At 55.6% G+C, this 12818-nt stretch overlaps 1 protein-coding gene across 4 annotated transcripts in view; it reads left to right on the top strand.

Moving 5' to 3' along the window:
- Positions 1-2753: 2753 nt before the first annotated feature.
- STK32B (serine/threonine kinase 32B) overlaps positions 2754-12818 on the top strand; it is a 155476-nt gene continuing 145411 nt past the window's right edge. For 3 of the 4 annotated variants that reach the window (XM_090267087.1, XM_090267088.1, XM_090267089.1), the window contains exon 1: positions 2754-2886. In XM_090267087.1, the coding sequence (XP_090123213.1) occupies positions 2835-2886 (52 nt within the window). In that variant the 5' untranslated portion in view covers positions 2754-2834. The remainder of the gene's footprint in view (positions 2887-12818) is intronic. The other variant, XM_090267090.1, reaches the window with a different exon arrangement.

Genomic DNA, 12818 nt, shown 5'->3' on the forward strand with positions numbered 1-12818 from the left:
AAATAGTCACTGTTCCCTACGTCCTTTCTTCCAGATTCGACATATATGGCTAATTTGTGCCTGAAGGTACAGCCCATTCTTGAGCATTGTCCTTGTCCCGCTAGACTTCTGAACTTGAACTCCGTGAAAGCAGACCCTGTCTTATTCCCCACTGGGCCTGTTCCCAGCACCTAGCCAGGGCCTGGCTCACAATAAGTGTTCAGAAACTGCTGAAGGGAGGGAAAAAAGCACGTGCTCATGATGTGCTCATGTCTTCTCTGGGGACCCTCTGCCTTTCCTACCTCTCAGCACCAGGCCGAGTGCCTTCTGGGTTCCTACCGCCTCCTGGGATTCCTTGCACCACAGCACAGAAGCCAGCGTGGTCTCTGCACGTATGACTGTTTATTTAGGACATGCATCAGTCAGCTCTTTCTGTGATAATGCCAGGAAACAAACAACCCCCTCCCCAACCCCCGTGGGTTATAAGAACACGTAATTTTCCTACTCGTGAACCTGCAACTCTGCTTAGGATTCAGGTGGGTTCGGTCTGCTGCTTGGCTCTCTCATTCTGGGAATAGAGGCTCCTCCAGGGCTAGGCCTCCTCGGGATGGATGGAGAAAGCACAAGAGAGCTGAAACGCGTGGCATTTATTAAGGCCGTCACTGGGAACTGGTACACGGTCGCTTCCTCCCATACAGCACTGTCCAAACCAAGTCCTAGGCCGAGTTCCACATCCGCCGTGTGGGGGGAAGGGGAAACAGCCCTCACCCCTGTGAACACAGGTAACGGCAAGGAGAGAAGGAAGAATTCTGAGCAGATGGTACCGTTTCCAGGATAATAGCTCATCACTGAGGGCGACAGCTAACACTGCTGCTGTGCTTATAACGTCTCAGGCACCAACATCAACTCATTCCTTCCTCATAACAACCCTAGGAAGGGAAGTATTATTAGCCCCACTCTATAGGTGAAGACGCTGAGGCCAGAGAGGTTAAGTCCTTTACCACATCTGCGCGTTACAACCATTCCTCCCTCTGCCTCTTGATATAGGGATGTGTCTCCTTTATTCCGGTTCAGTCCATTGCCTGGGGTGGGCCAGCCACCCAATCAATGCTTGTTGGTAGAATGAAATGCAAGAGATACGTATGGATCCTTTGTTACCTGCCTAGCACTGTTCTGTTACCTGCTTGCTTTTATAAATATTATCGGTTATAATCCTCACACCAAGCGTGGGTGTTGATGTCAACCCTCCCATTTCATAGGTGGGACCTCCAAGGCAGACAGGACACACAGGAAGCGGCATAACCAGGGCTGTAAGTGAGGCTTGTCTGACCGGGGCCCAGCAGTAGCCCCCCCCCCCCCGCCCCCCCGCCATGCGGCCATCTCCTTGTCTGCAGGTGCCTGGGCGTGTTTGTTGTATAGGACAGAGACAACGCCCCACCCCCTCCCCGCCAGAGTGAAGCGGGGAGGCAGAGAGAGGGAGGGAGATGGCGGTGGGCTGAGGCGGAGACTCAAGAGGAACCGCTTTCTTCCAAAGCACGGACAGTGGCTTCGGGCGCCCGGTAGATGGCAGGCTGCGGCCGGAGATGCGGGCGGCAGGAGGGCGCGGCGGGCGGCTGCCCCCTCCCCCAACCTGCGTGTCCCTCTGGGAGCACCCTCTGGGGGCCCGTGCTCGTCCCCCTCGGCCCCACGAGCCTCGGGAGCACCCACTGCACCCCCGCCTTTAATACCCCAGTCCTTGGCGCGTCTCCCTGCCCCCCGTCTGGGCTCCCCACTTTCTGCCCCCAGGGGCCCTCCGACCCATAGGCGAACCGCCCGCCTGGGAGCATCCCAAGGCCCACGCCCGGCCGGCTACTCTGGGGGGCGGGGGGAAAGAGGGGGACGGTTTAGTGCAGACCACGTCCCTTGGGGGCCTCAGTTTCCCTAGGTACAATGAAGGGGCCACATTGGACCCTAACAGGTGTAGACCCTACGTTAATTCACCAAACACTTGAAAACACTTAATGTGATTAAGAGGAAAAGCGTTGGAGAACAGGCCTCAGGCTAAACAGGCAAATAAGGCCCAACGGGGTGTCGTGGGGGCTCCCCTGGCGGCCAGGACGGGCTGACTCCCGGCCGCAGGGCTCCTTTCGCTCTGAACCTCAGTCTGCCTGGCTCCGAAATGGGGAGCAGTGATTTTTCTGACCGCAGGGATGGTGTTTATAAGGCGTTTAGCAGGGCGGGGAGGGGGTGTAGGGGCACGCGGCGCACAGTAGGTGCTTACAAATGGGTTGCTGCCTGGCGGGAGCTCCCGACGCCAGTCGTTGGGGCTGACCCCCCGCACTCAGCCCCGTGGGTGTGGCGGGGAGGCGGTGGTCCGTGCGCTCTCCTCCAGGCCGCCCCCCGGGACTGAGCTCGCCCGCGGTGCACGCCACGCCCCCTCGTCCAGGCGTCCCCGGAGCGGAGCTCCCCCACCGCGCCTCCTCCGTGCGCCCCCGCCCGCGGGTTCCTTCCCTCCTCCTCCGCGCGCGCAGCCTCCCGCCTCCCGCTCTCTGCAGCTGGTGAGAGGCGCGCTCCGTGGCCCCAGCGCGGGGAAGGAGCCCACGGGTTCCCGGGCGGGTGCGGCGGACGAGAGAGCGCAGCCGGAGGGGCGCCCGGGAGGAGGGGGCGCGGCCGCCGCGGTCCCGCCCCTGCGTGGCGCTCGGTCCCCTACCGCTCGGCGCGCGGCTGCAGCCTGGGCTGGGCGCTCGCCCCGCACCCCGAGTCCCGCACCCCTCGCGGCGCCCCCGGCACCCCGCGCCCCGCCCCGCACGGAGCCCCCCGCGTCCCCGCGGCCGGGCATGTAGCAGCGGCGGCGGTGGCAGTCGCCGCGGCGGAATATGGGCGGGAACCACTCCCACAAGCCCGCCGTGTTTGACGAGAACGAGGAAGGTAAGAGGGCGAGGGGCGCTCGGGCCTCGGCCGGGTCCCCTTTCCTCTCCCCGCTGAGCCCGGTCTCCAGGCGCGGGGCTTCCACCCCGGCCGCCCCTGCGTGTCGGGGCCCCCAAGGGGGCGGCAGGTCCGGAGAGCGGAGCCCGAAGCCTTCCCTCCGGGAGCGGGAGGGCGGAGTGGCCTGCGGAGGCGAGCCCCGCTCTGCCGGCGCCGGGTCCCGGGGACGCCGGGTCCCCTGCGGAGCCCGAGGCTGAAGGCGGCGGCCTGGGCGCGCGTGCGGCCGCGATGCGTGTGCCCTCGTGCCGGGCAGCTGCCAGCCGCCCAGGGCAGCCGCGGGAAACTTTTCGTGGCTCAACTCCGCGGCTCCGAGCACGGGTCCCGCTGGCGGAGCAGTGAGTGGTGCCGCGCCGCATCTGGACTGCGGGGCCGGGGCTCCCGCGGCCCGGGGCGCTAGAGCTCGGGGTTCGGACGAGCAGAGCCCCGTTGGCAGGGCTCTGTGTCCGTGGGGAACCGTTGTTTCGTCACCTGCGAGATGAGGATTATGACGCCACCCGCTCCTCGGTGGGGCTGTTGGAAGCTTAACCACCGGCCACCACGTGAAAGTGGGGAAGCCACGCCGTGGCTCCTGTCCGCTCTCCGCCTGTCAAAGCCCCGTTTCCTGCTGCGGCGGTCCCCAGCGCGCCCCGGGCTCCTGAGCTCACACTGAGAGCCAGGCCCTGTGCCCGCGGTTTCCGTGCCCGCTGGGGCCGCACAGCAGCCCGCGAGCTCCGTGCCTTTCTTCCTCCCTTTTATAGATGAAGAAAGGACTGCCCTGGTCACAGCTCCAAGGGGCCAGAGCCGGTGCTGAGGCTGGACGGCCGCCGCGGGGGCTGTGTTCCTGGTCACCACCCCGGGGAATAGGCTCGTGTGCCCGGGTGATGGAGTCCTGCACCTCCAGGGCTGTGGGCATGGGCAGCTGCTCACCCAGACAAAAGGATACTGTCCTACAGTCCACGGAAGTTGGCTCAGGCCCATGTGCTTCTTTCTTGAAGGAGTTTCTAGTGTATCGACACTGAATACTCAATGAGGATTCTTGGTGATAAGGGCAGTGAGTGGGGCCAGGGCAGGGGCTTGGGGACCCCAAGAGGCCCAAGCCCTTCTTGGCTCTTCAGTGTGCAGCACAGGCAGGTGCGGATCCAGGAGTTGATCACAGAGGAGAGGTTGGCAGGGAGGTGATGGAGGCTCTTGTGGGTCCCAGGAAGGATTTGGACACCATGTAGCTGAACTCTTCTTCAGCTAAGTTCACACTGACCCTGAACTTGTCACGGAAGTCAGTGATCTTGACGCAGATATCAGCATTTCAAGGTCTGCTCTGCTATGGGACAGCCTGCTAGGGCTGGATATCCTCTTTGGAGCACTTCTGTCCTGCGTGATGACAGTCAGAAAGGCTCAGACCCTCTGAGAAGGTGATGCAGTCACTGACATGTGGAGAGGGTGGCTTGGGCCAGGAACTTTCTGTCCTCCACGAGTCCAAGTTCTCCTGTTGCTCGTTGGGAAGGGATTGGCGTTGGTCTGCTTAGGCTGCTGTAAGAAGATACCGCACACACTGAGACAACAGAATTTGTTGTTGGCAGAGGCTTGAACAACCGATATGTAATCAATCACTGTTCTGGAGGCTGGGATCCCAAGATCAAGGTGTCATCATGGCTGGTTTCTGGTGAGAACGCTCTTGCTGGCCTGCATATGGCCACCTTGCTGGGCCCTCACGTGGCCTTTCCACCATGTGCTTGAGGAGATAGAGATCTCTGGGGTCTGTTCCTCCTCTGAGAAGGACACCAGTCCTATCAGATTTGGGCTCAATTTATGACCTCGCTTAGCAGCGTCTCCTTCAAGGCTTATGGGGAGTTAGCGAGTTTCAGCACAGGAAGTCAGGGGGCTACAGCTCAGTCCATGACAGAACCGGACTCCCTTCTCTGAAGAAAGCAGAAACTTGCCCACCACGCCCACGGTTAGGGCTTCGGGGTTCAACCCTGGGCCACGGGTCATGCTTCTGGCACCCCTCTTAGCACCTTCCCCTTTATTTGCAGAGGAGCTTCACCTCCCTTATACTTAAAACCATCTCTATCCTTTATCTCAGAAAATGAGCTTAAAAATATTTATTGGCAAAAGAGTTACTTAGCCTTTCGATTTTCCTGCTGTTGTTCCTCATTCCAAATGGGTCAGGGCCCAAGGTCAAGTGCCCGTTTCAGGGCTGGTTGAAACACAAGGCTGGCGCTCTCCTCCTGGTGCCGGCTTCCAGCCCAGTGAAACATTAACTTGTGCGATTTTGCCAGCATATTTCTTAATTATTTCCGTGTGCAAGGAAAACATTTACTCGCCACCAGCCAATTCATTTATTTCACAGGCATTTTCTGATCCTCTTCTCCCCATCTACCCCTGTGCTGGGCACCAGCGATGTGGGGGCGGGGGGATGACCCTCAGGGAGCCCCCCGAGCAAAGAAAGAGCCAGGACAAGGCAGGGAGCCCAGGGCTGTGCTAGTCAAGAGAGGAGAGTCCCTCACCCTGGAGCAGGCGGCTTGGGTGGGAAGAGAAGACTTCTGCTTAGTCTTGGGTCTTATAGAGATGATAGGAGTTACCAGGGAAGGGGGAGTTGGTAGAGGGGGAAGGGTGTTTCAGAGAAAGGGAACAGAGAGTGCAAAGGCAGATAGGAAAGAGTAATCGTCGCTCATTGGGGAGATTGCAAGGGGCTTAGCACCCCTGCAGTGTGGAGTGTGATGCTGGGAGGCACCGGGGAAGAACACAGAGTGCCTAGCCGGCCAGAATTTGGACCTGATCATACAGGCATTCTGGGGTCACTGAAGGATTTTAAGCTGGGGAGCAACATGGTCTGGTGGATGAACACGCACTCCCAAACTAGAGTCGTCAGGTGGCTGATGATGCAGACACCTGCCCAACCAGAACAAGTTTTGTTTGTTAGTGATTTAATGCCAAACCAGAGCTGGAAAGTTCCCATCTATATCCTGGTGGTAAAAGTTTAACCTGCTTCCGGATGACGTGAACAACCAGCGTCACTTACCTCGCATGGAAGACCTTTCCGACCCAAGTGGGGGTCACTTTCATGACTCAGCCAGGGAAGTCACAGAATCTGCATTTTCCCGGAGAGGTAACTGAGGGTCCCACGACCTGTGTGGGTGAGCTGAGACTCACACTGGGTCGTTCCACGCCAGAATCTGGGGCCTGGCAGTGTCCCCTGTGCTCACCTGGAGGCCTAGGGGACAAGGCACCTCTCGCAGGTGTGTATGAGCACGCAGACAGGACTCCGACCAAGGTCCCGTTATCCAAGCGCAGGTAGGAATGTAATATAAATACATTCTGACACCTGAGTGTTCACATGCACATCGGTGACACCAGCCTCCGGAAACACTTGTGGAGCAGCCGTGACATGATACAAGACGTGGGAACGGACACAGAACCATCCGCCACTTGAAATTCGCATCATAATTGCTTTTGAGCTGTTTCTCCCCTTACTTCATGATCCATGTCTAGACATTTTTATATAAGTATACACCTACCACAAATAAAACGATTCCTGCCTTTTCCCTTAGCATCCTATTTAAGTAGTGATATTGCTACAATGTCTTCAAAATTAATATTCTAATAGGTTTTACTATTCCATCAAATGGAACTCTCCTAGTTTACTTAAATATTTTCATATTGTTAGAAATGTAGGTTTTCAGTTTTCCGTCTTTATAAATAGTTGCTTTGAAATTTTTTACGTAAAGAATTTCTTGTCTTTTCGATGAACTCCTTAAAGTGACGTGCAGGGTCTTGAGAGGATTAGATCGGCGGAAATGGGGACTTTTTAGGACTCCGGAGACATGTTGTTAAATTTTGTTTCCAGGGGGTAGAAACATGCTGTGAAATCATGTTTCCAGGGCGTTTTCAGTCAATGTTTTATCAGTTTATGGCCAGCACCCACGTTTGAGGGGGTTGTTGATTTAACCACCTCATCGTCCACTCTGGGTATTCTCATTGTAGAGGGGCATGAGTTAAAGAGATATTTAAAGATCAGTGTTATTCCTCTATTATGATCGGGCCAAGTAACTTCCCACACGGCTCACAACACGAAAGCACCTTCTTGGTCCACGTTACTGTGCACGGAAGCCCTTTTCTGCTAGAACCGCTCGGCCCTGGAGGCCGTCCGCCCCCTGAAGACGTGGGCGCGCTTCCCCAGGAGGGAGTCCTGTGAGCCCGGGACACCCAGAGTGGCTGGCATCTCTGTGCTGCAGGGTTCCCTCTTGACTTTGTGCCAGCTTTCCCGGACCTCTGGGCAGACTCACTCCTGTTACGCCTTGGTTTCCATACGTGGACCGCTTGTGCCTGTGCATAAGGTGCTGCCCTCCCCCCAAATAGTCTGGGAAAGCCTGGGATGGCGTGGAGGGCTTTGGGGCCCTCTGGAGAGTGTGCCCCGAGGCCGGGGCTAGAGAGGTGCCTCTAGGGGCTGGGGCTAAGGCCTCGGCTCAGTATGTGTAAGAGGCGCGCGTGTGTCTAACGCAGGATTCTAGGACGTAAAGCTTAGGCTTTAGGAACTACACCTCCTCTGAAAAGGCGTTTTGATCTGTCTTGTACGTGAGGATTAAGAAAATGGCCATAGATCAATATGTGACGGTTTAGTAGACGTGAAGGGCAGGATTCGCCGGTGCCTTTCAAAAGGCGCAGAGAATAGAGGTGGGTGTTGTAAGTCTGAACGTTACTCAGCCGTCCCTGTCCAGGGGGGCACGTTTGCGCGCTGTTGCCTTTCGCTGAGTCTAAGGCACCCATTTTCCGTGTGTGAACATCTCTGAACGTGGGCTGCAGCTTGGGACCCCTGCTGGCCAAGGTGGTGTTTGGGGTGCTGGTTTTACTGTCTCTGTGGGCTCACGTTGTTCACAGTAATGTGCCAAGTGCCAAGGAAGAATCATGTCCTCCTTAAGGGGCAGCGTGTCTTCTCAGTGGTCCCTAAAGCAACCACGTATTCGATGCGATGGTGTCCGAGGTGACATGCGACAGGGCATGTCAGACCAGCCTCCTTCGGTTGCAAGTGACAGCAAACCAACGAGAAGTTCTTTGAGAGGAACTAATCAGCTCTGGTCACTTCTGAGCACCTCCATCTGGTGCACGCCATGGGCACATCCCTTGCTTAGATGTGAGAATAGCCCCTCCACTGCTCCCCTTGCTTCGCCCCTTCTCAGTCAGCGTCCCCTGTGGTTCTGTTAAAAAGGCCATCGGGGTGTGCCCGTGCTGCGGTCAGCCTGTCTCCACTCCCCGCCCCCCAGCTGCGAGTGAGAGTGAGTGAAAGCTGGACCCCACCCTCTCCAACCTCGTCTCCCTCTTTTCTCTTAGTTCTTGTCTGTTTTCCTCCCCTCGGTGGGTACCAGCTCCTCCTAAGGACTTATGAGCTTCTTAAAGGGAGGGGTGTGGTGTGATGTATTCATAACTGTGTTTTCAAGACTTAAAAGACCCCCTTGGAGCACAATAGTGCCCGGTAAGTCTCCGGTGGGTGAGTGGGTAAATGAATGAGTGCCCGTGTGGGTCCCGTCCGTCTGCCGTGGCTGGGACCGGGTTCTGGAATGATGTCCTCAGGAGTTGGCCTCCCTGAACCCTCCGCTGTCCTCTGTGTGGCTTCAGGCAGGTGCCCTCCTGTGGGTCCCCGTCTCCCAACAGGCTCCGAGCCTCACAGCTCTGAGTCTGGGAAGAGGGAGCATCTTTTTCATGTCTGTGGCAGAAAATACCCCTGGGTTAGTTCTGCTCAGTTCTGGTGAAGCCTTGGGCCATTCTGGAACCAGTCGCTGTGGCCAGGGAGAGTGAGGCTCACGGGCCAGGCCGGGTCTCATGCCCAGGCTCGGACCTGGGGCGTGGAGTTGGCTGCCCCGGAGGCACTTGGACTGAGTGCATGTGAACAGGCCCCCCCAAGGAATACCGGAGAATCCACAGAGGAAGGGCAGGTGGATGCTGGGTAGGCAGGTGGCAACGCCTCACACCTTTTGACATTTTTAGGAGTTGTACCAGGTGTTATATATTCTTCTGTAATTTTCTGGTTTTGCTCAAGACCTTCCATTTTCACTGCTGTGTAATATTCCATTGTGCAACAATACCTTAATTCATGTCTTTCCTTCTGCTCGTGAACATTGGTGCCTTTCGAGTTTTTGACTCTTGTGAACAGTGCTGCTGGGGGTTTTGTGTGCATCCTCTGATACACATGTAGGGTGTCCCCGGGACACACCTCTCTAGGAGAGGGGCGGGGCCATAGAGGAATCGCACGTACAACTTTGTAACGGACGCAACTGGGAAATGATTTTCTAAGTGGTTATATCCGTTCCCACTCTGACAGGCCAGAGCGGACATTCCCATTGCTCTACAGCAGCACTGCTCTAAAGAAATAGGAATAAGTCTGCAAATACCAGCCACGCATGCGATTTTAAATTTTCTACCAGTGACATTATATAGGTAAAAGATATAGGTGAACTTACTAACCCATTTCATTTAACCCAACATACGCAGAATAACGTGGTTTCAATGTATAAGCAATATCAAAATTACGAAGGTATTTTACAGTCGTCTCTTGATGTTGGATATTGAGTGTGTTTTGTGCCCTTACCGCATCTGCATGTGGACACAAAGCAGCTGTGGCCAGCGGCTATGTCGGAGGGCGTGCCTTTATGTCCTAGCCAGGATTCACGTCACTGCCTTTTTTCACATTTGCCAATGGGATGAGCCCACCATGGGCTGTCACTGCTGTTTTAACTCCCGTTTCCTCACAGAAGAGGTTGAGGGGTCTTCACTGTTTAGTCCCCGCTGTGGAGAAGGGCCCGTTCACAGCTCTGGGACTTTTTCTCCTGCAAGTCTGAAATGGTGACACATCTGCAGGGTCCTGCTCTGCGGTCACAGCGCAGTCGATTTGAAGCTGAGAGGTGACATTAATAACGGGTACGTGTCCCTGTGTGACAGTAACTCAATAATTTAGTTCTTTAATTCCCGTTTCTCCTATGGGCTCTAAATCTGTGACCCTGGGTACAATTCCACTCGGCTGTCTCAGAAGAATGAATGCCTCAAATTGACAGGAACCTCAGCCAAGCTCAGGTTCCGCCAGCATTTCCCCGCTGAGTGGATAGGACCGTAGGCTAGCTGGTTGCAAACGCCAAAATGCCCTGGGTTTTCCTTGACACCTCTGTCTCCCTCACCCCCGCAAGTCCAGTTTAGGCACCTGGCTGTGTTGGTTTTACCCCTAAACATCTCTCATATCTGCCTGTCTTTCCAGCCGCCCCCACCACCAGCTCCATCAAACATCACCCCTCCTGGGGACCCCATCCGGCCTCTGACCTGCCTCCCGTCCTCCCTCTTGCGCTTTCAGCCACCCTCCACCCACACCCAGGAGTTTAGCTTTACATTGCAAGTACGATCAGGCCAGCCCCAGCGCAGCGTTCCTTCCTGCCTCCTGCTGCTGCTGGGGTCGAGAGGGGGAGCTGTGATGGCGCTGTGGTCCAGAGCCTGCGCAGCGCTTCCCTCTCCCCGCAGCCCACTGTCCCCTCCTGCACAAGGAGTGACACTGCGCTGAAGGTCCTCAGCCCAGCACCTGGCACGCGGCTGCGTCTCTTTATGATCCATGTTGCTCTTCGTGTTATTCAACCACGTAGGCCTTCTTTCCGTTTCTTGTAAGTTGCAGCCACAGGCCTGCCCCAGGGCCTTAGCACAGGTGCTTCCCCCTTGGCGTGGCTTCCTCCTTCCTTCAAGGCTGAGTCCCAGACAGGTCAGGACCCCTGGGGACCCTGTCACATGACCATGTGCCTCTTCATTGTGTTTCTCGTGGTCGTAGCTCTTCGCTTCTTTGTGCGAATCCTTCACGTGTGTCTGTCTGCCCCTGGGACCTGAGTCTCCACCAGGACAGGGCCTGAGGCTGCCCAGCGACTGCAGACTCAGGGCCTAAACCGCAGCCGTGATGTCCTGAGGTGCTGGCGGCTGAAAGTCTGAGACCAAGGTGCCGGGCGCACTTCCTCCTGGTTTGCCAGCAGCTGTACCTCCACACGCCGAGAGCGGGCATGCTAGTCTCTGTCCCTTCCCATAAGGACGCTAGCCCATCCTGGGGGCCCCACCCTCAGGGTCCCATCTAAGCTGATGACCCCCCAGAGGCCCCCCCCTCCAGGTCCCATCCCATCGGGCATTCCAGCATATGAATTTTTTTTGGGGGGGGGACACCAACATACATGTCCACATGTATGATTTTTATTCTTACTTCTCAGGACTGGCTACATAACTCGTGGGACTCAGTGACAAATGAAAATGTGGGGTCCCTTTAATACCTACCATTAAAAGTACTAAAACATTATTTTATAAAGCTTTTTTCTTTCTTTTACGATCTCTCTCTCTTTCTTGGTTTGTGTGGTGCTCTTTATTTGCTTCATAGTAGGAAACAAAATATAAAAGTGTAAATATTAGCAAGAATTTGACCATTTATTGCTATGTTGTGCAATGCCAGAGTTTTAAAAATTAATTAATTAATTATTTTTATGTATTTGTTTATTTATTTATTTGTAGAGAGAGGGGAAAGGAGAAAGAGAGGGAGAGAAACATCACTGTGTGGTTGCCTCTCACTCGTGCCCCCAACTGGGGACCTGATGTGTAACTGAGTCATGTGCCCTGACTGGGAATCGAACCAGCGACACTTGGTTCTCAGGCCAACGCTTAATCCACTGAGCCACAGCAGCCAGGGGCTATGCCAGTTTTAATGACAAACACAAGAGCATTTAAATTGGGTGTGTGTGTGTGTGTGTGGAGTTGCCAAAATGACACAGTTCCTATCTCAGAATACATATGTGTACGTGTAACATGTCCCTCCCAGGCAGCGGAAATGCCTCACAAAATGGACTCAGCTGTTTCATTCACTTCTGGATACGGGCAGAGTCTCCCGCCTTCTGTCCCTCCGGCTCACTGAAGAGCAGGCAAGACTGGAGGGACAGACTGTGGGCTGCCCTCTCTTGTCCCCTCCTTGTGGGTCCTCGTGTGGGCATCAGCAGTTAGCTCACACGGGAAGGACACACAGGGAAGAGCAGGTGGCGGCTGGGTCCTGTGGTCCCCGCCATCCCTGGGACAGAACAGCAATGCCTCCTCCTGCGCCAGAAGCAGGCAGTTCCCACTGGCAAGAGTGCCCTGCCACCGAGGGCTGCCCATGCGCCTGCTCACGCAGGGGCCCACGGAACACACTCACCGGGGCTTGCTGAACCTCCACGCTGTCTGCTTCCCCGAGGGTTTGTGCTCACAGAGAGCCTGGCCTCTGCTCCTGCGCGCTCCGGCGTTCCTGGTTGGATAGGTTTGCATATACGGAGACAGGGACTTCTATCCCTCCGCAAGGATGTCCATGGGAACCCAGGCACCCCCGTACCCCCACCCCGAGGTCGTGCAAGTCTTCCAGCCCCTTGATCCTGTGTCAGGTGCCACTTCCAGGCTCTATAGCTTATCAGCCTCAACAAGACCATCGTGTGGCAGGATTTTCCGCAATTCATTGAAACGATAAAAGACCTTGATACGTTCCGTGTGAAATGTGTTGTTTTTAAGCATGTTGTTAAACAAAATCAAAAAGGCCCTGTATGTCATATTTCATAAGTGGCAACACAGCTCCTTAGCCCTCCTCTGCAGAGGATAATTACCCCGTCTGTCCTCCTGGGGAGTCAGAAGGAGCTTCAGTAGAACCCATCTGTTACCCAGAATTAGGCGCGCTTCAGGTTTGCATCGGGACGCGGTCTGCACGGGCGTTTTCCTTCTTCCAGGAAATAGCGGTTGTTTCTGTTCCTGCTCAGGTATCACAGTCCCTTAGACCGAAGTGATAAATCTTTCAGGCCTTCTGTTTATCGATCCCTTTCATTGCTGTGGAGATGCAGAGAAACAAAGCTGTGATTTATGATTTGTTTTCTTAGCCAGCA

The sequence above is a fragment of the Furipterus horrens genome, unplaced genomic scaffold (assembly GCF_987537825.1).
Source record: "Furipterus horrens unplaced genomic scaffold, mFurHor1.1.pri manual_scaffold_2, whole genome shotgun sequence".
NCBI classification, from domain to species: Eukaryota; Metazoa; Chordata; class Mammalia; order Chiroptera; family Furipteridae; genus Furipterus; species Furipterus horrens.